Source organism: Gorilla gorilla, chromosome 13 (assembly GCF_029281585.2).
Source record: "Gorilla gorilla gorilla isolate KB3781 chromosome 13, NHGRI_mGorGor1-v2.1_pri, whole genome shotgun sequence".
In the NCBI taxonomy this organism is placed as follows: Eukaryota; Metazoa; Chordata; class Mammalia; order Primates; family Hominidae; genus Gorilla; species Gorilla gorilla.
This window is the reverse complement of record NC_073237.2, coordinates 31,967,175-31,994,532: the sequence shown is the minus strand read 5'-3', so window position 1 is coordinate 31,994,532 and position 27,358 is coordinate 31,967,175. Positions and strand designations below refer to the sequence as shown.

The 27,358-nt window shown below is 37.1% G+C and overlaps 1 protein-coding gene and 1 non-coding gene across 3 annotated transcripts in view; both read left to right on the top strand.

Moving 5' to 3' along the window:
• The window catches only part of LOC101152675 (putative ankyrin repeat domain-containing protein 20A2), a 42,679-nt gene that overhangs the window by 9,361 nt on the left and 5,960 nt on the right, over positions 1-27,358 (top strand). Inside the window, exons 5-12 of one of the 2 annotated variants that reach the window (XM_055351756.2) lie at positions 41-178; positions 2,786-2,841; positions 9,400-9,430; positions 12,122-12,191; positions 16,129-16,210; positions 19,017-19,045; positions 19,137-19,209; positions 25,154-25,224. In XM_055351756.2, the coding sequence (XP_055207731.1) occupies positions 41-178; positions 2,786-2,841; positions 9,400-9,430; positions 12,122-12,191; positions 16,129-16,210; positions 19,017-19,045; positions 19,137-19,209; positions 25,154-25,224 (550 nt within the window). Of the gene's footprint in view, positions 1-40; positions 179-2,785; positions 2,842-9,399; positions 9,431-12,121; positions 12,192-16,125; positions 16,211-19,016; positions 19,046-19,136; positions 19,210-25,153; positions 25,225-27,358 lie in introns of both variants that reach the window. The other variant, XM_031008309.3, reaches the window with a different exon arrangement.
• Positions 1,578-1,684, top strand: LOC115933593 (U6 spliceosomal RNA). Its single transcript, XR_004069466.1, has one exon. It is a non-coding gene; the product is annotated as a U6 spliceosomal RNA (small nuclear RNA).

Sequence of the window (27,358 nt, the reverse complement as noted above, 5' to 3'; positions counted from 1 at the left end):
ATTAAAGTTCTTGAGTGGAGTTATTTCTCTGTAATTTTAGGTCAGCTCTCATGCTTGCTGTATACTATGACTCACCAGGTATTGTCAGTATCCTTCTTAAGCAAAATATTGATGTCTTCGCTCAAGACATGTGTGGACGAGATGCAGAAGATTACGCTATTTCTCGTCATTTGACAAAGTAAGTGTTTATGTTAAAAGGCCAGTTAATGCTAAATTGAAGTTTAAAATAATTGCAACTACTCCATCTTATACATTAGGTGAGAGTTCATAGTTTGGTTCAGATAGTTTGAAATAGCGAAGAGTTAGTCTACCTTTTAGCTAGAAATCAAGCAGAAGTCTAGATTAGTTAGAAGTAGAGTGCAAGATTTTTTCTGTATTTTTGAGACCTTTATCCCTAGGGATCTCAATGTTACTCATTTTATTCTAAGTATAATCCCCATGCATGGGATAAAAAGAGCCATGTCTTTGATTTCTTTTCCTTTCCTTTCCTTTCCTTTTTTTTTTTTTTTTTTTTTTTTTTTTTTTGTAGAGACAAGGTCTCACTCTGTTGCCCTGGCTGGTCTTGAACTTTTGAGGTCAAGTAATCCCCCTGCCTCGGCCTCTGAAAGTGCTAGCCACCATGCCTGGCCTGACTTTTCTAATTAGTTATTGACTCTTGTAATGTCCAGTTTAACAGAAAATCTTGTATTGTCCCCTGGGGCTCTCTCCTGTGTCTTCCTTCTTTGAATTTTCCAAGAAGCTAAGGGGTTTCCTAAGTCCAAGGAAGGCAATCTTTCTTTACAAGTCAGAAGAAGGGGAAAAAAGGCCATTCTAATCATTCTGTTGTTTCCATGGACTCACTTGCTGTATTATTGCCATTATAACTGGTCCTGCAATCTGATAATCATTGACCTTTGCCACCAGGATGCCTTCACTGATTCAGACCCCTCAGTTTTCATGGTGATTCATATATAGAGGTCAAAGCTACGGTGTTTATTAGTTTATGTACTTGTGCTCAGTCATTGTTCCCAGCACCCTGCTCTGGCAGCTAGGCCTCCTAGCTTTATCCACACAAATATTGAGCAAGTTGATGCTCACCCTACACTAAAAACCTTATTTGGAGCCCACGTCTTAGCTAGACTTTGCCTATGCCTTCATGGTATGTTATCCTTTGAGAGCCATGTTTGTCTTTCCTTTAACCAATATTAGTTGGGATTGTTCTCAATAGTCAGGGATGTTCAAATAATGTTGCAGGAAGAGATCAGAGTTCCCTGTCTCTCTTGCTGTCAGATCTGTACCTTGAGGCTTTTTTATATCCTGTGCAGCAGCTTTGGTTAGATAGTGGAATGTTCCATGTTATCTTTCCACTGAGTAGTGGGAACCAGCTTGCAGTTGGCCCCTCAAGTAACGTGTCTCTATAATCATGAAAATCTCCTGGGCTACTTGCAGCTCTTCCTCAAGTTTTCAATATATTTTAAAATTCTACCTCACAGGAAGCCATTCAATAAAATTCTCTGAATCTGAAGTAAGTGAGTAGGATTTAATAGAGCTAAGCCTCATCCATGACTCATGAGTATCCATGTATCAAACAGGGCTTTGTACTTATTTCAACAGCACATATTTTAAAATTGGATTAATACAGAGCAGATAAGCATGGCTACTGCCTAGGGATGGCACACAAATTCAGAAAACATTCCATATTTTGCATAGTCCCAGGAAGGCCATTTGACTATTTGTTGAGTAGCTCCAAGGAAGCAGTGTGAGCAAAAGCAAAACAGGTGACACACAATATTGAAATTGTGATTATCGCTATGAAACTATTGATGTATGGTGATCTCTGAAATGGGAACAGAGCTGAGTAATAAGGGGATGTTACATGTTGTTAGTACATGTCTTGGAAATGAGAAAATGTCAACTTGCATTTCCTTCATGGAACTGAAAAACAATCAAAGCAGGGTTTTGTCTTCTGTGTTAGTTGGAGAGGACCATGGAGATCCAGCAGCCAAGCACAGATCTGCTGGCTCAGAGTTTGAGGAGGTAGAGAAGGAGTGGTAGTTGTCCAAGCCAGGTTTTGACACTTTTAGTTTTCTGCCCTTGGTGTGATTGATGAGCTCAGTGATGAGCTCACTAAATTTATATATATAGAAATTTAGTAATAAGTTATGAATTAGGTAAAATGCCCTGAATTACAAGCCACAATGAATACAAGTAATAACCAAAATTAGCACTTAATAACATTTTCTGAAAACTGCAACATTTGAATATTAGAACTTATAGAAAAACACACACCGAGCATTATTTGGGATTCCAAAATGGTTTCAGCAATAAAGTTCAAGAATAAATTATTCCATTGCTTTACTATTTCTCTGAACATTTAAACATGTAATCTCATTACATCTTCCAAACAACCTAGTGAAGTAAGGTAGCAGAATCCTTATTTTTTAGAAGAAACCATGGAGCCTAAGAGAAGCAACTTGTCTGAAGACAAAATACCCACAGAGCGAGGTATTTTGGTTACAGAGCGAGGACTTACTCTGAGTGCAGGACACTTTGCATGATATCCAGCTAACTAGAGTTCATTTACTGAGCTGTGCTTCCTCCATTTATGAGTACTTCACTTTCTTGTCTTCTTTAATTATAAGCTTAATAAGCTTGTAAGGTTTACAAATTTGAAGTGTATGGGACATTAAAATTCTGATATTAGGTCTGATATTGCCTGAAAGTGTTTTGGAATTTAATATGTTTGGTAAATTTTTTTATTTCAGTATAAAAATAGCAATTTTATTTATTACTTTTGTATATGTAGAATTCAACAACAAATTTTGGAACATAAAAAGAAGATACTTAAAAAGGAGAAATCAGGTAAGACTTCTGATTGTGAATTTCTTACTTCTCTTGGTGGTCCTACTCTTGATAAGAAAATACAAAGTAAGATGTAAGATTAAGGTAGTTTCAGTCAAAAAAGACCAGTTTAAAAATATGTGTAAATTGAATGTGTATATATGTATATACATATGTAAATTAATCTTTAAAATTTAACTTCTTTAGTTTGAAATTCAGATTTATTTAAGAAGGTAGTTGTAGCTAATTTATAATCTCAAACATTATTGTCTGAAAACATTCATTTATTTAATTATGATCCCTAAAATCCTATATAATATTTTTGCATAAATAAGAAACAAGATTTTTAAGTTAGTATGTTGTATGTTTCCTCTATAGTCACATTATAACAAATTGGACTTGTTATACAAATGGATCTTCGATTTCATTTTTATAATAAATTGTTTATATTTAGTAAACAAATAACTACAGTTGACCCATGAATAATGTGGGGGTGATGGACTCTGATCCCTGTGCAGTTGAAAATCTGAGTATAACTTTTGATTCCTTCACCTTAGCTACTAATAGCCCACAATTGACTGGAAGCCTTCCTGATAACATAAACAGTTGATGAACACCTATTTTGTTTTTGCTGCATTATTATATACTGTGTTCGTACAATAAAATAAGCTAGAGAAATGAAGCTGTTAGAAAGGAAACCATCAGGAAAAACATATTGACTTTTCATAAAGCATAAGTAGTCCTGACAAAGGTCTTCATGATCTTCAGGTTGATTAGGCTGAGGAGGAAGAGGAGAGGTGGATCTTGCTGTCTCTCTGTTGCAGAGGCAGAAGAAAATCTGCATATAAGTGAATCCCTGCAGTTGAAACCCTTGCTGTTCAAGGGTGAACTGTATTACATATTGATTTGTGTCACTAAGAAAGTAAGTATCTTTAGAACCAGGAACTCAGCAATCCCTTTCTGGTACCATAAATAAATGGCAATAAGAACTGTAGAACTGAACCAGTGTGCACCCATACAAATAGGAGATTATTTTTTGAAGACAGCTACTGAGCACAGAAGACGGAAAAGCAATTCCTTTGTGAGAAGCACAAGTTATATTACATATTCGTACACAAGCAAAATGATTTTATCTGTCATAGTTTACATACATACACATACACACGTGCACATGTGCACACACGTGTGCACACAGACACAAAGTTAAAAGTCCTGCTGATTCTTAATGACCAAATCCAACTGTTCACAGAGAGCGGTGGATAATGCATCCTACTGTTTGGATGCAATTCTTTTGACTTTTTGACTTGTTTTGTGATGAACTGCCTTTAATGGGTTTAAATCATGTTTTTAGTTTTATAAGAAATGAAGAAAAAGATTAGAAGCAAGTAAACAGGAACTCTATGCTCAGTAGTAGACTATAATAGTGTATTCAGTAGTCATATGTTTTTCTCCAGTTATACAATTTACTTGAATGATGCACAATTAATTATTATTATCATAGGAGATGGGGTCTCTCTATGTTGCCTAGGCTAGAATACAGTGTCTATTCATTGGTGCAATCATAGCTCACGGTAGCCTTGAACTCCTGGGCTCAAGCAGTCCTCCTACCTCATCCTCCTGAGTAGCTGGGACTACAGTTTTGTGTGGTTACATCTGGCCTGATACACAATTATTTATTTGTTTATTTATTTTTAATACAGGGTCTCCCTCTGTTGTCAGTACTGGTGTGCAGTGGTGCCATCTTGGCTCACTGCAACTTCTGCTTGCTGGCCTTAAATGATCCTTTCACCTTAGCCTCCCAAGTAGCTGGGACTATAGGCATGCACTACCACACTTGGCTAATTTTCTTTTTAAGGGTTTTTGTTTGTTTGTTTGTTTAATAGATGAGGTCTCACTATATTGCCGAGGCCGGTCTGGAACTTCTGGGCTCAAGTGATCCTCCTGCCTCAACCTCCCAAAATGCTTGGATTTACAAGTGTGAGCCACTGCACCTGGCCTTCAAAATTATTATAAAAAGGAACGAAGCCCAGTTGAGTTGCAGAAAATTGACCACTTTTTCATTTTTGTTTCTAGAAACATTCATATTGTAGAACATATTGTCAATCACCCAGATTCTCTATTTTTTTTTTCGGATAAAAGAGGATTGCTGCTTATTTCACATTATTTTCTGACATTATTTTTTCATTCATTCCTTCTATGGCTTTATTCAATTGGACAGATATAGAAATACAAGAATCTCCAAGTCAAATATCAAGGCAAAAAAAGAAAAGAAAAACAGATTAGGTAAAGTTATTCTGTGAAATAACCATCTGATTACAGTTACACGTATCATATCAACTTAATACAAATCTTACACAATGAATTTGTGTCAAGGTTTCCCAAGACCACCCCAGGTTTGGTGGTTCATTAGAAGGACTCACAGGACTCAGCAAATAGTCATACTCAGATCTTTAATTGATAACAAGGAAGGGGACAAGCAAAATTAGTAGAGGAAAAAGGTGCATGTGGTCAATTCTGGAGGAAACAAGGCACAAGCCTCCAGGAGTTCTGTCCTGTGGAGTTCCTGGGATCTGCTTAATTCTCCCAGGCTCACATTTTGACAACATATGTGCAGTGATGTCTACCAGTACCAGAGTCTCATTAGAGACTAAGTGCCCAAGTTTTTCTATGGAGGTTACTCTCCCTCACATGTACCCAAATTCCAGACTCTTGCAAGGAAAGCAGCTGTTTAGAGTAAATACACTGTTTCTATAAGCACTTTAGACACAGTGAGCCACTCTTCTCAGGGAATGGTGGAAACCCTCCCATTTCCAATTTCCTAAACACCAGCCAAGGGCCAGCCTTGCATGCAGGCCTTTCTAAGGATGGCAGCCTCTTGCCTGCTATATGAAATCTTTTCTGCACAACACTTGTAACCCCAACTTAATTTTTGGTGTTGTTTTAAAATTTCATTTTAATAACATAATATTATAAGATAAGGTAACTTGGTACTAATTTCTGTTGTATGATCCATCTTAAGTTTCAGTGCTTGTTACTTTTTTGACTTTTGGTGATGAACAGCTATTTGTATATAAGTTACCATAGCAATGTTAGGTAATTATAATCTGTCCTATTTATCTCATTAACCTTTCAGTAAAATTGTTAAATTAAATATGCAAAATAATTTCTGAGTTAAAATTAGAATAAAAATTGTCTTTTATTTTGATTACATGAATAGTCTAGTTTTCATATTGTGCTAAATCCCTGTTTAGAATTATGAAATAAGATAAAATATTCAGTTATTTTTATCAATATTTTCTTACCTAAGCATGCAATTAAATTTATTTATTTTATATATTTTATATAGTTCAATTTGAGAAGTAATGACCACATGTTGTTACTTTGGTCTTCAATGATCTCTAATCTTTAGGGTCACCGTGTCTTGCTTAAATATTATCATAGTAACAGGTTCAGTGAATATCTTTATTTTTTATTTTATTTACTTATTTTTTTGAGACGGAGTTTTGCTCTTGTTGCCCAGGCTGCAGTGCAATGACACAATCTTGGCTCATTGCAACCTCCACCTCCCAGTTTCAAATGATTCTCCTGCCTCAGCCTCCTAGGTACCTGGAACTACAGGCATGCACAATCATGCCTGGCTAATTTTTTGTATTTAGTAGAGATGGGGTTTCACCATGTTAGTCAGGCTGGTCTCGAACTCCTGACCTCAGGTTATCCACCTACCTCGGCCTCTCAAAGTGCTGGGATTACAGGCAAGAGCCACTGCCCCCAGCCATTTATTTATTTATTTATTTATTTATTTATTTATTTATTTATTTATTTAATTGTTGTTCTGGAGATCCTGGGATGCATAGACAATGAATATCTTTTTGTTTTTTGAGATGGAGTCTCACTCTGTCTCCCAGGCTGCAGTGCAGTGGTGCGATCTCAGTTAACTGCAACCTCCACCTTCTAGGCTCAAGCGATTCTCCTACCTCAGCCTCCTGAGTAGCTGAAATTACAGGTGCCAGCCACCATGCCCAGCTAATTTTTGTATTTTTATTAGAGACGAGGTTTTGCCATGTTGACCAGGCCGGTCTTGAACTCCTGACCTCAGGTGATCCACCCACCTTTGCCTCCCAAAGTGCTGAGATTACAGGCATGAGCCACTGAGCCCAGCTGAATATCTTTTTTAAATCAATAATCTTATTTCTTAGAGCAGTTTTAGGTTCACAGCAAAATTGAGAGGAAGGTACAGAGATTTCTCATATATCCCATGCCTCCCACACATGCATAGCCTCCCCGATTATTACTATTTTCCACCAGAGGGTGGTACATTTGTTACAACTGATGAACTTACATTGACACATTATAATCATTCAAAGTTCATAGTTTACATCAGGCTTCACTCTTGATGCTGTACATTCTGTGAATTTGGACAAGTGTATAATGACATGACATGTATCTATTACTGTAATATTATCGACAGAACAGTTTCACAGCCCTAAAAATTCTCTATGCTATGCCTGTTCATCTCTCCCTTTCTCCCTAGCAACTCGTGGCAACCATTGATGTTTACTCTGTCTTCATAGTTTCACTTTTTTCAGAAGAGTCACATAGTTGGAATAATACAGTGGATATCTTTTTGAATAGTTAAAAAATTAAAGCTCCATGGCAGTTGAATGTAGTCATTTAAGATGTTCTTTGTCCTTTTGTTTTTCTTTTGCTTCTTTATCATTGTAAAGAATGATATATTCTGATGACATATGCTTTACATACTTAGAAAACATGATTTGTATAGATATGTGGCACATAATAGAAAGGGTTGAGGAAAAGGACACCATGCTGTACCACACAGCACAAACTGGAGCATCTTGCTTTGTGAGGTGGGTCCAGATAGACTCTCTAGCAATGGAAGGGGACAAGTGCAAGGGGTTGTACTTTATAAAACTGGAATCACAAAGTCTTTCATACTTACCTTCGGTTGGAAATAAGACCAGGCAGTGAATGCTATAGGTAAATACATAGATTCCTCACTGATCCTCTTCCTTTGAGGGATGAGGTTGACAACAGCCTGTATTATGATGATGTGACTCACCTACAACTAGATTCTGTCATGAGGGATAGCAAGAGAGTTTTGCTTTCTGTGAGGTGAAAAAGAATTTTTTTCCCCTACTAGGGCGAAGGGCAAGCACTGGAACATTCTGGTAGTAAAAGGGCATTGATGGTTTTCTTTCTATATATTTTTCACATCATATAGTAGTGCCCAGCAGCCTGCCACACCTCCCTGGTGTCTCTTCAGCTTCTCTCTGAATGTGAGGTGTGGTTCCTAGCAGATAAGCTCTTAAAGGAGTGATCTTTCCAGCGGTTTTTCTGTGGGAGGTAAAATGGCAGGTGAATTTGGGCCTTGCTATATGTAGGGCAGAGCAAATAGCTACAACTAAGTAAACCACCCAGCACCTTCCCCAAAGAGTAGTAGCCAGAGTAATACATCGATCTCTTTTGAGCTCTTTTCCACTAGCGGCTGGAAAGTCTTTGCAAGGATTCCTGTTTCTGGTCTGATTCCTATGTTTTGCTGACTTCTGGTGATAGGGTGTTTTATTCTAAACTGAGCAGTTTGAACTGAAGAGCTAGAGAGGCTGTGTTGTGTTATAACAAAATAAGTGCAGTAGCTCCCCCTTAACTGTGGAAGATACATTCCAGGACCCCCAGTGGATGCATGAAACCATGAATAGTACTGAATCACAAACTGTTTTTCCCTATACATACATATCTATGCTAAAGTTTAATTTATAAATTAAATTGAATCTGATGTTACCAGCAGATAGGGTGTGAGAATTGAATTGTGTCATCAGCAGGAATGATTGCTTGCTTGTTGGTGGGGAAAAACCCTCCACACATTTGGTCACAGAAGACTTCTTTGTTGATGATTGTTGCTGTGGTGTGACAGCAGAGAAAAATGTGTCAAGCATGTCTTTCTGCACATATAGTGGATAAGGGGTACTACTGTGTACTCTGTTTTAATGGCGCCTCATATTTTGGTCCAGAAATCATGCTCTTTGACACTGTTGACTCATCACACCTGTTCTGCTAACAATACCATTTTTACTCAACCTCATAGGGTTTGGCTAGGATGACTTGCATACTGCAGTTCACTTGTAGATACCAAATTTTAATAAATTTATTCTTCTTTGCATCTAATAAATACAAAGGGAAGAGTTCTTACTGCATTAATTACCTACCAATATGTATAACGAATGTTAATTCTAATAAGGTCCCAGGCATGCTCCCAAAGGAATGCTTTGTAACAAAGCATCAGTCTTGTGCTTTAAAAAACCAAACCAAACCAAAACAAAAACAACAACAACAAAAAACAGGATCTAAAGCATACATACAAGTGTGCACAATTTTTTTATGAAGGTAGAGTCTTACTATGTTTCCCAAGCTGGTCTCAAACTTCTGGGCTCCTCAAGTGATCCTCCTGCCTCAGCCTCCCAAGTAGTTTGGATTAGAGGGATGCATCACTGTGCATACTTATGCTTTTAATATTCTGTACATTTGTTATTGATTTAAAATGCATTTTACCTTTTTCTTTAATAGATGTTGGAAGTTCTGATGAATCTGCAGTCAGGTAGGATTTTATAGATTTAAAAAATTATGTTAACTAAGAAAATATAGATGGAAGAAACGAATATCTGTTGAGTGTTGTATTCTGGGTTAGACATCCTAATATGTTCTATGCATTTATCATCTCATAAAGCCATCACAACATCTTGTGTTCCTATAACCTACTGTTTATTAAATAAACAACTATGTATTAGAGCTGATTAATTGCCTCATGATCCCATAGTTAACAAAGTAGCTGGCCTACAGTTTGACCATCAGCCTGCCTGCCTTCCAAATCCTGTCTCTTGCTCCTCAGCATAGATTGACAGATATCTGTGCAGCCCTTGGATCAAGGTATAGGTCTGAATCAGATTAGTCAGATTGATTAAATTGATTAATGTCTAAATTAATGAGAGTTTAAATACCTTGAACTCTCATTTAAGTTTATCATTAGAATGTGGTTAGTCCAAGAGTTTGTCCTAATAAATTTGACAATTTCAGTGGTAACCAGTATCTTATTTTTACCATCAAAGGCTCTAGGGCAGATCTTACTTAGCTTTGGCCATAGGGGTGTAAGTTTTACAAAAGCAAGTTTAGGCAAGTCTTAGAGACAAATTATTTGACTTCCCAGTTTGGTTTTCCATTTAGGCAAGTATTTCTGCTTACTTCCATAATACATTTTTTAGTCTTGTTGCTTTTTCCGTGGCTTTTCTATAATCTTGCCTTCATTTTTTAAAACTTTCTTCTCTGCTTTTCTTGGTATTTCTTTTGTTCTATTATTTTTTCAAACTCTGCTGGCTATGTATTCTAAGTTTTTCTATAGATAGAATCAAGAGGACATAGAATTACAGAATTTTAAGGAATCTTGGAATGAATTAAAATACCTTCTAGTATTTTTACCTGTGTTGAACATTCTGGTCAAATGATTCTCTAGATAGAGAATGTGAGGCTCAAAGAGATTAGGATGCTTTTTTTTAGACATAGGAATTGGCAGAAATGAGATTTGAACTCATGTTAAAGCCCAGTACTCTTGCTTCTTTTTATATCCTATTGGCGTGTGTTTTAATAATACAAACGGGAGTGAGTCTGTGGGTAGAATGAGAATGGAATTAGCTGGTGAACCCAATGGAAGTAGATAAGAATGGAATGAGCAGGGGAAGTCCAAGTTTGAAGATCAACAACACTGGATTGGATAGGAGTACAGACTCTTCTATAAGAGATCAAAATATTGGGGTTTATGACAAGTTTGATAAAGATAAATTATAAAAATGAAGGACACAAGATGTTGGGAATTATCTACGAAGGCACGTTAAAATAGAAGGTTCAAGGGAGCTCTAAAAAGTTTGCTGCTTTTTTTTAAATCAAGGACTGACAAACTTGAAGATTTTTACTGAAAGATGCTAAAACATTTTGAGACACTGGGAGGAGCGTCTGCAGCAGATAGAAATGTGGTGTCATCTACTTCCATCCTGACTTACAAAGTGGTGGCTTAGAGCCCCTGGAGTACTAAGGGGCTGGAGATTGCTGAACTACATAGATCTGTGGCCCAGTACAGGTGTCTCCTCACCTCTGCCTCTTTTCCCGATTCACTGATGTCCTTCCCATGTCCATGTGGGCTGGTTCAGGGGCATGATTGGCTGGCAAATCAGTCATGGAGTTCAGTTGGGTAGTTGGTAGTGTGTCTAGCTGGGGGCAGGTGATGGAGACTCCAGTTAGCTTGTTTTTCAGGAGCAGGGATATAGAGAGCTCCTACTCCTGGTCATTTGAGACCATCCTTTCAGGAATCTGTGCTTTCATAGACTGAAGATTTAAAGATTGGAGACTTCTGTGGAGCCCTGCAGAAGTGGAATCTGGAAGTGGGAGCCCATAGGAAGACAGATACTTAGAGAGTACTTAGGGAAATAGAGGTACAACTACCAGGACTCTGTTTTTTTTCTGGCAGTCTCTCTCCTTGGGTGTCTGAGTGCCTATGAAAAGTTTTAAGGGCTTGCTAGTTTATGTGGACCTGAATAAGGTAGGACCTATAGGGTGAAAATAATGGGATTTTATAATTGTTAATATTTCAATCTTTCTGGGAAAAGTATTCTCAATAAGAACATACACCTTTGTTATTTGACTTCTGTACATTTAGCTTTCATACATTTCAAATATTGTAGGGGCTTTCCTGTACTGATTTAGGGCAAAGGAAAGCAATAGGACCTTCCTAAGTGGGTTCCATGCTGAGGAATCAAGACTGCCATTTTGAAGGGATGCAGATTAGTCTTTTATCCAGAGACAGATCATGGAAAAGAGACAGTGGATCTTTCTACCTTGTTTTAGGTTATCAGTTTTCTTCCAGTTTAGGTAACAAAATTTATGTCATCCATTAATTGAATTTTAAGTTCAGCTTCAGGACAGATCATTTGTGAGGGCAAATCATTGTCAGGCTCTGGCAATTTATTGACTGTCACTATTTGTTATAAAGCTCAAGGTTAGTTTTCATTGAATATTTTATAGATTTAGACAGGTGGAGGCAGAAATAGGTAACTAAAATCTATTTTTAGAACAGAGGACATATTTTAATTATATCAAGAATCACTATTTAATATATAGATTGCTGACCTTTCCCCAGATTATGGTTTCCTTTTTTGAGGGGGAAGCTGGATATAAACTGGCAGTTTAAAAAATTGTAAAGAAATCAACTTGCTCTTTTTCGTTGTGTATTTTTGCTCTCAAGCATTTTCCATGAACTGCGTGTGGATTCATTGCCTGTATCGGATGACAAAGACTTGAGTGTTGCTACTAAGGTAAAGTGGTCTCTTGTAAAATTAATTTTCTCACTCTGAATGTACTTTTGCATAGTATTTACTTTTCAAATTTAGCAGTGGTTTACCTATCATTGTTTTATGGTGGTAATGGAAAGTTGGTCAGAGAAAAACATACATATGGGTAGTTGATTCAAAAAATGTGTTTAACTTTGGTAACTAACAAAGATTGATAGGTACTGTGACAGGGTGGGAGCTGAAAAAAAATGAACTGGAAAATTAGTAGTGACAGGAAAATCACATTAGGAAATGCTTTCTCCAATAGAGGAAATATGAAATTTGCTTAAGGTTTATTTGGATAAATACTAATACTTTGACTTTTAAATCATACGAGTGTGACTTTCTTAATATTTATGCCTGTGTAAATCTTCAGTGGATCAAATTATTTGCAGTAATCATGGGATCCTCCTGGTGATTTTTAGTGGCAAAAATATTCAGCACATAGCATATAGCTTTTGTTCTTGGAAACTTATTATTTTGGTATCATATTGTTTTTATGAGAGATCGTTTTTCTATTCATATTATTGGTTCTGTAGTGAGACAAAAAAAATTAAAAATTGTAGAAAAATAACTGAGTGTGGTGGTGTACACCTGTAGTCCCTGCTACTTGGGAATTTGAGGCAGGAAGATTGCTTGAACCCAGGAGTTTGAGAACAGCCTGGGCAACATCGTATCTGATTTAAAAATATAAATTGTGGAAATATAGAAATTTAAATTTATGTTCGCAAAATGTGTATTGCAAAGGAATTTTTGTGTGGTTTATGAGTTGTCCATGAAGAGTTTATATAAGGCTCTTCATCTAATTGAATAGCATGTATTTTGCTGCAAATAACCAGTTCTAGAAGCAGAGACTCTTAATACCAATGGATGGTAAGACTTTATCATCATAATTTTGTCATTGTAGTTTATTTAAAATATTTACTTCACCAGGCGTGGAGACTCACCTGTAATCCCAGCAGTTTTGGAGGCCGAGGTCGGTAGATCACCTGAGGTCAGGAGTTCAAGATCAGCCTGGCCAATGTGGTGAAACCCTGTCTCTAAAAAAAACCAAAACCAAAACAAAACAAAACAAAAGCAGAAAAATTAACCAGGCGTGACGGTGCATGCCTGTAATCCCAGCTGCTCAGGAGGCCAAGGTGGGAGAATCGCTTGAACCCGGGAGGCAGAGGTTGCAGTGAGCCAAGATCACACCATTGCACTCCAGCCTGGGTGACAGAGCAAGACTACATCTTAAAAAATAAAATAACCACTCAAAGTCCTCATATCATATTCTGAAATTTTGAATTTCAGAAGGTTTTCTATTTAGTTGTTTAAATAATCATTGGAAGCTCCTGCATACCATAAGCTACTGGAGGTCAGTAAACATATTTGTGTGTATCCTGGAGTACCTAGAACACAGTCTTCCATGTAAGAAGCATTTTACTTATTGTTTTTTGAGATGGGGTTTCACTCTGTCCCCCAGGCTGGAGGGCACTGGTGAGACCTTGGCTCACTCCCATCTCCATTTCCTGGGCTCAGGTGATCCTCACACCTCAGCCATCCCAGTAGTTGAAACAGTAGAGCTATGTCACCATAGACCTGTGTCACCATGCTCAGCTGAGTTTTGTAGAGACAGGGTTTTGCCTTGTTGCCCAGGCTGGTCTTTAACTGTTGGGCTCAAGTGTTCTGCCTGCCTCAGCCTCTCAAAGTGCTGGGTTACAGGCATAAGACATTCAGCCTTAATAGTTGTTTAATCTGAATAAATAGACAAATGAATTTTTATATAATGGAATGTTATAAGTAATATAATAAACCTAATGTATCTAATAATTAAATATTGTATTTAAAATATTGCTTACATTGTATTTTTTAATATTTAAGGGTGTATAAGTTTTGATATGTTGAGAAATTATGCCATAATTAAAAAGGAAATAAAATAGAAATAGGTCATCAGTAGCAAAGAGGGTTACAATATATTTTCTAGTATCATTCAACTGGAATCTTAACATTGAGATTTTAGATTAACGTTTCTTAAGCTTTTTATTAGCTCCAACTCATGTTCTATTAAATATACCTTTTCAAGCCATACATTACTCTTTATTATTATTATACTGTAAGTTCTAGGGTACATGTGCACAATGTGTGGGTTTGTTACATGTGTATACACGTGCCATGTTGGTGTGCTGCACCCATTAACTCATCATTTACATTAGGTATATCTCCTAATGCTATCCCTCCCCCCTTCCTCCACCCCACGACAGGCCCCAGTGTGTGATGGTCCCCATCCTATGTCCAAGTGTTCTCATTATTCAATTTCCACCTATGAGTGAGAATATGTGGTGTTTGGTTTTCTGTCCTTGTGACAGTTTGCTCAGAATGATGGTTTCCAACTTCATCCATGTCCCTACAAAGGACGTGAACTCATCCTTTTTTATGGCTGCATAGTATTCCATGGTGTATATGTGCCACATTGTCTTAATCCATTCTATCATTGATGGACATTTGGGTTGGTTCCACGTCTTTGCTATTGTAAATAGTGTCGCAATAAACATACGTGTGCATGTGTCTTTAAGCAGCATGATTTATAATCCTTTGGGTATATACCCAGTAATGGGATGGCTGGGTCAAATGGTATTTCTAGTTCTAGATCCTTGAGGAATCACCATACTGTCTTCCTCAAAGGATGAACTAGTTTACAGTCCCACCAACAGTGTAAAAGTACTCGTATTTCTCCACATCCTCTCCAGCACCTGTGGGTTCCTGACTTTTTAATGATCATCATTGTAACTGGTGTGAGATGGTATCTCATTGTGGTTTTGATTTGTATTTCTCTGATGGCCAGTGATGATGATCATTTTTTCATGTGTCTGCCATACATTACTCTTTAGAATTCTGGTGACCAATTTTTTTCTGGATGGAAAGTTGATTGAAAGTTCTAGTTTTCTCTCTCTGTTATAATAATGTTCTTTCAGGTAGTGGTCGATGACCATATTTAGCTAATTGAATGTCTTATAGTAATAAACTCTATCACAGAAGTACTTACAAAAAACTAATTGTAGCATAAATATTAATTAGTATTATCAGGGATATGAAAAAGCAAAAGGCTCTGTTATAGATCTATTTCCCCATGTACTTTATTGTACTTCATGTTGTTTCTTTTCTTTCTTGGCTTAAGCTCATATTTCATTGACCAATTAGGCTTGTTTTTTGTTTGTATCTCTCTTCGTTCTCACATTTTAAATTGAAATTTTTGGGGAGTCAGGGTCTTGCTCTGTTGCCCATGCTGCAGTGTAGTGGCATGATCTTGGCTCACTGCAGTATCCACCTCTCAGGCTCAAGTGATCCTCCCACATCAGCTTCCCAAGCAGCTGGGACTACAGGCACACACCATCATGCCTGACTCCTTTTGGTATTTTTTGAGTAGAGATGTGTTCTCATGTTGCCCAGGCTGGTCTCAAATTCCTGAACTCAAGCAATCCACCCACCTTGGCCTTGCAAAGGGCTGAGATTACAGGTGTGAGCCACCATGCCTGGGCAACATTGAGATTGATTTAAAGAAATTGATTAGGGCTGGATGTGGTGGTGCACACTGCTTATCTCAACACTTTGGGAGGCAGAAGTGGAAGATTTACTTGAGCCCAGGAGTTTGAGACCAGCCTGGGCAGTATAATGAGGCCTTGTCTCTACAAAGATAACAATAAAAACATTAGCATGGCATGATGGTACGCACCTGTAGTTCCAGCTATTCAGGAAGTTGAGGTGGGAAGATTGCTTGAGGTCAGGAGTTTGAGACCACAGTGAGCCATAATCAGGCCCCTGCATTCTAGCCCTGGGTTGACAGAGTGAGACCCAGTTTCATAAAAAGAGATTGATAAGAAACTCTTGATGCAACTTATTATAATTTTAAAATGGAAACTAATTCTTGATATTACCTTAGCAGTGTGTCCCCGAGAAAGTGCCAGAGCCTTTACCTGGACCTTCGCATGAAAAAGGAAACAGAATAGTCAATGGACAAGGAGAAGGTGAGAACCGTATTTTATTTAAAAAGTCATTTGATGGAGGCCGGGTGCGGTGGCTCATGCCTGTAATCCCAGCACTTTGGGAGGCCGAGGCGGGTGGATCACGAGGTCAGGAGATCCAGACCATCCTGGATAACATGGTGAAACCCCAATCTCTACTAAAAATACAAAAAACTAGCCAGGTGTTGTTGTGGGCGCCTGTAGTCGCAGCTACTCAGGAGGCTGAGGCAGGAGAATGGCTTGAACCCGGGAGGCGGAGCTTGCAGTGAGCAGAGATACCACCACTGCATTCCACCCTGGGCGACAGAGCGAGACTCCGTCTCAGAAAAAACAAAACAAAAAAAGTCATTTGATGGAATGTTTCTTTGAAAATATGAGCACCAATAGAGTGTAATAGCTAAAGAAAGTGTCCTATTAACTGTATAATAAGTAAAGGAGAAGTGAAATGGTGATAAGTTGTGTCTCTGACCAAGGGTCAGCAGTTGATTCTATTGGGAGTACCGCTAAAGGAGCTGAGTTGTGAGTTCCGTTTTAAGATACTCTAAGACCTGAGGCAAGTTAGGAGAGAGGGAAGAGGAAATGAATAAAGAGAAAGAAAGAATGAGGAGAGTGGAGTGTACATGGAATAAATAAAAAAGCATATGCAGAGGTAAGTAATAGAGGATAGTAAAGGCAAATTGATCTGTAGAAGAAGGAAGAACATGGTGTTAGAAACAGGAAAGAAGATAAAGTGAGCTTCCAGTACCAAAATGTGTCAGAGAATTAGAGTAACATTTTCCTTCTCTTGCTGTCATCCTCACTACTGGGGAGGCATTAAGGATTGAGGCACCTCACCACACAGACCTGTGTTTTATCTACCATAGATGAACATCACCAAAAATGGTCAGCCATGTGTGGCTATAATTTGTTTTTATAGAAAATGTTGTAACCTCATAGGATAGTATCATATAGGCCAAATTAACATAATTGAATAGTGTTGGGTGATGTATGGAGAAGAAATTAATTCGAGAAGTTATTGCCTGATTAAAAGTTCATTAGAAACATTATGGCTTATAATGTAGTATTAAATTGAGGGACATAATAGGGAAGAAATTGAGGCTAGGCCAAAAGGGCAATTAGGGTAAACCAATATGGAAGCACATCAGTGTAGAACAGGGCATTCAAATTGTCATGAATGAGTTGAGGAGCTTCTGGAAGGTGCATATTCTGATTCAGCAGCTATAGGAGTCTGCATTTCTCATGAGTACTCAGGTGATTTTGGTGCTGGTCCTTGGACATAGCTCTGAATAGCAAAGGAATAGCCTTCCTTTAGAGAACTCTGGAAAAAGAACCATTGGAGAGCAATTTAAAAAATAACAGAATCCAGGGAAAGCATTAATTTCCTTTTATTTCTGAGCATGATTCTAGCCACAGGGGAAGGAGAATGAGATGAAAACAGAGCGATTACAGGTGTATACTACTGCTGAATACAGATGAAAAAAGTGGTCACAATTATCCATAAAAAGCAGTTAGGAAGGGAAGCATCAGGATGACAGTTCTAAAAATCACTTTTTCAAAGGAAGAGGGATTGTGAAAGGACATGGAGGGAGGAAAGAAAGACATTTGCTGGGGTCTTGGGAGTTGAAGCCAAGTAAACTTGAGACAACTCACTTCCAGTTGCTTCAGCATATACCCAGTCTCACAAAAGAGGTTATTGCTGTGGAGAGTACTGGAGGCAGGAGGGAGTGCTAGAGTTGGGGTAAACCACAGCAGCTCATTTCACTTGATAACTGTCAGGCCTCAGAGAGAGAAGTTTCACTGACATGAGTGAATAAGATGTGATTAAGTTGCATATAGATGCTTTGGCTAATTTTTTTTGAGACAGCCAGTTCTTTGATATGATAGCTGTTTTATAAAAGTCCTTTACAGTGTAAGATAATACACCAAACTTAGTTAATTTTAGAAGCAATCGTATTATAAAATTCATTCTGTGAATACCAAAATTCTCTTTTTCAATAAATACTGCACTGATTCTGAAATATAAATATGTATTCGTATCCAGCAAGTCTGTGGTAATTCAGTGTTTTCTTTTTTGATAAATATTTTGATATCGGAAGCTTATTCGACATGGTTTATTTTATGTGTTTTATGGACCACCTTGCATGAGTGGATCAAGGAGCTCTAATTCAAGGCCAAGTGAGGGGACAGGAGAAATGTAGGTGCTGCAGTAGCCCATGTGATCATGGGAAAAATGAGTAGTTTGATTAGCTGTCATTTCATAAGTGTGTATACTAGCTGATCAATGTAGAACACTTTCTTTGATGAGAGGTGAATCACACATTCACCTGAACTGTCATCCCAACTGTGTATTTCCTCAGTGACAAGACAAGGGGAATTTGTGGCATGCTGGCAGCAATGCCTCTGATGTGTTGAGTTAAAATACTCTGTACATTCACCATCAGCTTTGACGTTGATTCCCTCAGGTTTGATTTGCTCCTCTGTTTAATGGTCCCTTTTCTCCTCATCAGTCCACGTGTTCACAGTGATGTCCATGCTTTTCAATTTTAGGTATAGGCATTTGAAACATAATCTCACTACTGAAATGTAAACTGTGCATTTTAGGAATCCTATATTCCTATTTTCCTCATTATGTTTCTGTCATGTTGCCATCCTAGGCAATGAAAAGAAGCCAAGAAGAACCCTCAAAACTTTAAGTAATTATTTTTATAGCCAGGCATGAGAATTCAGCTCGATAGTACCACTGCATGAATGTTTGGTTGGCCCTGTCATACTTACATATAATTGATGACATATCCCCTTTGCTTTGTAGGGCCTCCTGCAAAACATCCTTCCTTGAAGGTAATTAATTATGTATATTTTTGAATCACTAACTCCATGTTGTATAAAATATATATGATTTATGAATCATTTTCTTTTAAAACCCATTCAGCCTAGCACTGAAGTGGAAGATCCTGCTGTGAAAGGAGCAGTACAAAGAAAGAATGTACAGACATTCAGAGCAGGTACATTTAATGGAATACTGGAAATAAGTACATTCAATGATCGGAAGTACTCACATTATTCTTATTCCTAATTCTATTTGTTCAAAATTGAATGGAAGGCATTGACATAAATGTTATTGTTGGTATCCATATTTGAATAAAAATAAATTTAGAAGCATAAAAAAGATTTTAAAAATTGTAAGCTTTAACTCAGGTGTTTCTCTTTTAATGTTTTGAATAGCATGAAGTTTTCAGTATAAAATTTTTATACCTGTCAGGGATTCAAAGCAGTGAATTTTGAGACTCTAAGATATTTCCATTGATTTATGTGCTAGTTGGAGTTCTGATCTTTACCTAGAGGAAAGCTTTACTTATTAACGTGTCAGATTCTGTTTTAACTTTAGAGGCTTGCTGCTAGTGTTATTACACTGATGATCTGAAGCCAATCCGATGTTCTAACGAGCAAGACTGTGTGTGTAGGTGTATATATAGCTGTGTGTATGTGTGTGTTTGTGGCATCTTTGACTATTAAAAATGAGGAAAGTAATGATTCATTTATAACTGGTAGACACAGTCTTTTAAAATGGTGATTTTGAGACTTTTTGGTGTTAAGGTTTTTAAAACGTGATTGCATAGAGGCTACCGACAGCATAAGTTGGTTGTTTTTCATTTCAATGCCCTTTTGAAATCTTTAACTATATTGTGATGCTCAGAAATAATATGCAGAATTTTTTGTGTCCCAAAATGGTATGTGAATGGTTATACACTTTACATACCTTTCTGCCAGTTTCTTTGGTGTATTTTGTGTTATATTTTCCAGATGTATCCACATTGATATGATTATCTCTGGTTTAATTCATTTTACACTTTTCATTGTATTCCCTTATACCACTTTACCACATTTAGTTAGACTCTCCTGTTGCTGATAAATGAAGAAAGAAAGAAAAATAAAAATAATGTCAGATTAAGTGGGCTTTTCTTTAATCAGTTTGTATCTATTAATATTTACTATATGAGAGTTTAAAGTTGAAAAGTTCAGAATACAAGCATGCACCACCATATTTTATAAATGCCCTTAGAACTGTGACTCATGAGCCTTTAGCCTATGAAGTTAGGACAATTCATTTCTCTGAAGAAGTTTGTTGTGCTGTTCTCAGAAAAGAAAACTGAAAATAACAAGTGATATTGTCTTATTTGGCCTCTTGGCCATCTTTGAATGAAACTGCAGCTCCAGGGATACTCAGATCAAAATTCAGAACTAATGTTTTGAACAATATAGTTTGTGAATGTCCAGTGGATCATGAGCCCTTGATGGGAAAATGACCTTTCAAGTTTCACTTTTGCATTTTTTGCTCTTTTCCTTGACTTGTCTTAAAAGCTTAAATTCAACCGTTTTATTTTTACAGAAACCAGGAATATAACTTTTAAAATTTATGTCTGTCGTGTCTCACGGTGTTGTGTACTCTTCAGATCTTGTGTGAACATAGACTTATGTGGGAACAATTAGGTTTTTTGTTTGTTTGTTTGTGTTTTTGAGACAGAGTCTTGCTCTGTCACCAAGGCTGCAGTGCAGTGGCTCGGTCTTGACTCATTACCACCTCTGCCTCTCGGGTTCAAGCAATTCTCCTGCCTCAGCCCCTCGAGTAGCTGATACTACCTGCATGTGCTAAATTCTCGATTTTTAGTAGAGATGGGGTTTCACCATATTGGCCAGGCTGCTCTCAAACTCCTGATCTCAGGTGATCTGCCTGCCTCAGATTGCCAGTATGCTGGGATTACAGGCAGGAGCCACTGTGCCAGGTACAAATAAGATTTTTAAGGCTATTATATTTTATACAATTCTTTGGTCTATGTGAATTCTGAAGGTATTCATGCATTGAGGGAAGATCATCTCAGTTTAATGAAAACAGTTTTTAATGTATATTCATTAAAAATTTTTTTGAAGTTTTTGTCTCTAGTACACAGAAACACACAATATTGTCATGGGTATTTGACCTTAATGTGTTTATGCAGAAACTTAGTTATTCAAATATTTTCTTATCCCTGAAGAATCCTAATTATTAATAAAAAAAATTCTCATGGAAAACAACATATATAATAGAGATTGTTGAGTGATAAAGTAAATTGCAGTAAATAACAGAAGCTTAGAACAAGTTAAGTAAACTTGTCTGAGTTAACAGCAATTACAGGACTTTTAAAATACATTAGACCATGAGGGAGTAGTGTGTTTGTGGGGTAGAGGACATCATGGTCCTGCTTCAGTGAAGAAAGAACTTTTACACCTTATTACAATTTGTATTACTATTTACATTCTAATAAAACTTTGTTTTCAGATATTTTAGATTATGTTTCTACTAGTTGAACCATCAATAGTAAGACTTTTCAAAGATTTGGGAAGTTGTGAGTTGATGATAAATATCTGTATCACCATCCGTGATCAAAAATCAGACAGCAACTACAAGACTTTGGACACGCGAACTTCATAGTTAAAGAAAGGATTAATCTTGGAGCTGTGTTTTTATCAGGGAATTATACTCTTCATTACCTCTGTGAATCGCAGTTATTACAGTAGAAAGAGAGCAAAGAAGGGAAACAAACATAGAAAATTTTATTCTAGATTACCTCAGTTGGCTTCATGCTACCATAGTTCTGGCTTTTAAAGAGTCATTTTGTGGTCAAATGTACTTTGTGTTTACTCCCTTTATGCAGCCTACAACCAAACAGAATGCTTCTTAGCAAGGCATTTGTATTCTTCCCTTAAGGAAAGCAACATATAAATAACAAAGAGAATGAGGAGAAAGAGTAATTTCATTGAAGTTGGTATTTAACATAAATTTGTGTGCGGGTACCATGATTATATTTAGAATTTTGGGCCTGGAATAGAAAACCAGCTAGACGTCTACAGATTTCCTACTCAAACACAATGTGCCTTTGTTTTATTTTTACATCTCTAATTTTGCAATTATTAGGTACAACTGTAGGCAGTGTCACTAAAAATACTTTCCAAAACCAAATATTAAATAATGCCTATGGCTTTCTGTATTATAATGTTGATTTCCCCAATATTAATGGGAACCATTGAGCGTTTGCCTTGTGGTGTCTCCTCGGCTGTATTCACACATTCCATCACCTTGTCTTAATGGATAATCATGCACTATGAGTATGGGTTTTCAGAAGAGCTGTATCATTTAAAGATAACACAGGAGCATCAAATTTAATTCTGCTAGAATACCTGGTCTATTGATTAACTGCAGCTAATATGGGGTCTACTTCACATACAAGTTAAATTCAGTGCCCTTAATCAGTCATATGGTCAGGTCAACAGTAATAAATTATGCAATATTTTTTCACCCCTATAGTTTTAATTTCTCTTTCCCCTTATGTCTAGAATTAACATTTTATTTTAGAAAACATGATGATAATCTTCTAGAGTAGTGATGACAAAGTATAAATCCAAAGTTTCTTACCTATGCAAATGACTTGTTTGCTTCTATTTTCTCATGAGCTTGGTAGATCCAGGAAACAGAACTTTTAAAACAAAATCCCCATATGTGGCTGGGCGTGGTGGCTCGTGCCTGTAATCCCAGCACTTTGGGAGGCTGAGGCGGGCAGATAACCTGAGGTTGGGAGTTTGAGACCAGCCTGACCAACATGGAGAAACACATCTCTACTAAAAACACAGAATTAGCTGGCTATGGTGGCACATACCTGTAATTCCAGCTACTCGGGAGGCTGAGGCAGGAGAATCACTTGAACCTGGGAGGCAGCAGTTGTGGTGAGCTGAGATTGCACCACTGCACTTCAGCCTGGGCAGCAAGAGTGAAACTCAAACAACAACAACAACAACAGCAACAGCAACAACCACCACAAAACCCAAATGCATTTCCTTGGCACAGTAAAACTGAAACAGAAAAAGTGTAAAGTAAATACAAGTAACTGAAACAGTTTATGTATATTATTTTACTTCTCATTTGATAAAATTTGTAAAGTAATGAGCAGAGTGTATTTCTCCAGGGACCCAGATATATACATTTATTCATTCAATAAAAATTCATTCTTATAATGGCCACTGATACTTATATCCTAAATATTTCTGAAAACATCTCCTCAGGCCTGCATCATCTTTGCAACACTGCCTTATATTTTATCTTTGTTCATTGATTTATATGCCTCAGAATTTTATGCTCCTCACAATAATTAGAGTTAATTATCTCTAATGCAAATAGATCTGTGAACCACTCCTGAATACATATGTCCAAGCATCTTAAAGTTTTATATAAGGATTTCAGAAACTGATTTCTGGATTGGGCATGGTGGCTCATGTCTATAATCCCAGCACTTTGGGACGCTGAGGCAGGTGGATCATTTGAGGTCAGGAGTTCAAGACCAGCCTGGCCAACAAGGCGAAACCCCATCTCTAATAGAATACAAAAATTAGCAGGTGGTAATGACACATGCCTGTAATCTCAGCTACTTGGGAGGCTGAGGCAGGAGAATTGCTTGAACCTGGGAGGCCGGGTTGCAGTGAGCCAAGATCATGCCACTGCACTCCAGTCTGGGAGACAGAGTAAGACCTTGTCCCAAAAAAAGAAAAGAAAAGGAAACTGATTTCTGCCCAAATCTCCATCTGTAGCCTTTTCCCCATCTGCGCTTTTCTCTGGAATTACTGAGCTGCTGGTAATGGCCCCCTGACCATTCCTGTTTTGCAGAGAAATACATACTCTCTTGGAGGCTTCTCTCCCTCTCTTGTTGCTGCCTGGCATGTGCTCACCCTTTCCTGCCCTCTGCCTCACTTAATCTGGCTAACCTTACTCTCTTAAGTCTCAGCTCATGCATGATCTTTAGGAAAGCCATCCCTGACAGCTTTTATTTTCCTTCCTTATACCCCAGTGCCTAACACTTAGCAGGAACTCAATAAGTAATTATTTAGCAAAATTAAGACTGTTTATACAAAGATGATTCAAAAGATTGTCCTCTACAGTCTAGCAGCAAAGGGGATCGACATGTAAAGACATGATGTGCAGTTCAGGTGGTAAAGTGACACCGGAAAAATTGACAAAGTACTAAGGGACTCCAATGAAGCAGACACCTGTGTGTGTGGAGAAAGATAGCTAGAATCAAGGAAGACTTCACACAGCATTCTGAGCCTTTTTTTTTTCTTTTTCTGTTGTTGGAGACAAGTTCTTACTCTATCACCCAGGGTGGAGTGCGATGGTGTGATCGAGACTCACTGCAACCTCAAACTCCTGGGCTCGAGGGATCTTCTCACCTAAGCTTCTTGAGTAGCTGGGACTACAGGCACATATCACCATACCTGTCCAATTTTTTGTAGAGTCAAGGTTATCTATGGTTCCCGGGCTCGTCTTAAACTCCTGGCCTTGAGCAATTCTCCCACTTTGGCCTTCCAAAGTGCTGGGATTACAGATGTGAGCTATTATGCCCAGCCTACTTTCTGAGTCTTAAAAGATGAAAATAAATTTTTCACAATAGTAGGGGAAAACATTTGCGATGTAAAAAATGGGGTGCACACTAATTAAGGTATAAACAACAATAATTTTGCAAATTATTAGTAACTGCCAACTCAATTAGTGTCTTGTTAAAGAGATACTATTATGAAGTATAGTAAAGTGTTACATTGTATATTTTGACTGTATTTCAAAATTTTGTTTTGTTTCTAACAGTTTTCTTGATTTATGTTGGGTGGAACAATTTGTGAGTGACCCTGAGATTTCATATGGCTTGAACCTGGTGATATCTAGTGTCTCCCCAAGTGGTTTGTTGAAGTTTTGGATGATTAGAAGTATTTCTTAAAGAACTAAATATTTCAGTAAACATTAAGCTTCATTGAAACTCTCAAAATATAAAATACAAAGAAATGTTATTCTCTATTTATTTTTATATAGATTATAGTCTTTATCTAACTGTTCTTAGTTCATTTGAACTAAACCAATGAATTTGTCAACAGAACAAGCCTTACCAGTGGCTTCAGAGGAAGAGCAAGAAAGGCATGAAAGAAGTGAAAAGAAGCAACCACAGGTGTATGAAAATTTAAGTTTCTTGTTTAATATTGGGTTTTTTTTTTGCTTTAGTAACAAAGCATAGTCCAAATGACATGACCTATTAGACTATACCTTTAGAATCCGATAGATCATAATTTTATATTTAATTTTTAAAACATTTTAACCAGTTATGAAACTTAAGATATTCTTACTATCTCTAGTAACTATTAGTTATTCTGGTAATTCTTACTATCTCTAGTAACTCATAGCTGTTTTTACCCTTGGAATTGAGGCAAGACATTTTCAGAATTATCTTGCTCTTTTATTTTTGTAACCTTACTCATAATACAGAAGGTAACATGAAATATTGGGCCATATTATTAAGGAATAGAAATTATGAACAGTTTAACAACAATGGCCACTGAGTTAAAGTGTAGTGTTAAAGGAGTCATCATTGCCAGTGGTTCAAATGTTACAGTTTTATATTGCTGGTCACCAGTGCCGAGGTTAAAGATTTATTCTGTTTTGTGGTCACCATTTGACTTCCGTGTCTGTGTTCAGGGAGTGAATGGGGTCATAAAAGTCAACCCAGTTGCCTATTAAGAGAATCCTACCTTGTGGAATGGGACTTTTGGTGTCAGGGTACAAACAATAACTTTATTTTGACGTAAATACATAGTAAATGTTAATAAAATTTAAAAAATCCATCCACTATCACTAGTGGAACTTAAAATATATTAGAAATGGATATAAGCAGATAATCCATCTAGATACATAACACTATCATAGTATATTATTTGAATTAGAATTTAAAATTTTGCTTCCCTTTCTTATTGGTGTTCAGTTTGGCTCTTAATAATTCAGTGTTTGCCTAGTCTCTAGTTAATCTTCAGAAATATACACGTACTGTAGGGGCTCACTTTTTATGGTATGCTGAGGTAAAATCTTTGTAAGAGAGGAAGATTTTATAATACTACCTATCAGCTTTGAATTCATTTCTGGTAGATTTTACACATAATGCATTAAGTTTAATCCAAACAAATGCTAAGAGTTCAGCTTGCCAGTTCATATTTCTGTCCTACGTTAAGCCAAGGCAAATTATTTTTCACTTTTTAGTTACAATCCCATAATTTAAGAGTGGCAACACATAGATTAAGTTTCACAGTTAAATTTTAATTATTTTCTAGTATTTTTGTTTATACTTGATTAAAGCTAATTTTAAAACATGCACTCTGACAGAAAAGACATCTGAGAAACAAAACAAGCAAATTTGTTTTCCATTTTGCACCTGCCAAAAAAAAAAAGAAAAGTCTCAAGAACCAGAACTGGGTAAGAATTATGATAAAGGGAATAATCTGTCTGTATACTCACTACTTTCTTTAAAATTCATTACAAACAAGTTCAAGCTGAATATTGGTGAAAGTTTTGAAAACTCCAGAATTACTGCTTGCCCTGAGGAAGAGCTCCTACATAGTAACTCTAAAGAGGGATGAACAAAAAAGGAGTGCCCTCTGATCTGATGAATCAGATCCCTGATTGTGAGGAGGAAGATGCATCTGGAGGGTCTAACTCTGTGGCATTCCAGGCAGCGCCTGAACAGAGGAAGCCCATGTCAAATGTCTTTTTATTCCATTCATACTCCAGGTCTCTGAAATACACTTAACAGTCATCTTCTAAGCTTCATTTAAATGAAAATAAATCAGACTATAAAAATGATAACAAACCAGACACATAGCTTGTTTCTAACACAGATGATGAAAATTTTTGTAATGATACAGAAACCAAAAAATTAAGGAACCCAGTAATTATGATTGAAATGAAAGATGATTAAGAGTTTGACATGCAAATGGCAAAAAATGTAAACCCAGATACCACTAATTGGAAATTGGACATTAGGCATTGGCCTCAGTCTAGAGATCCAGAAAGTCTTTTTGATTTGTTGTTTACCCGCCCCAAAGAAATGAAGCATATGATTCAGATAGAAAGCCACAGTATTTCTGCTGCTACAGATACTTATAAAAACAGAAAACCAATACAGCGTTTATTCCAGCAGCCACTATATGGCAATCCCAGTGCTAACAACTACAGAAGCATGAATCTTGAATTATAAAATGTGAGTTATTCTTTGCCACATAGTGAGAGAACATCAAAAATATAGCTAGAAGACTTAT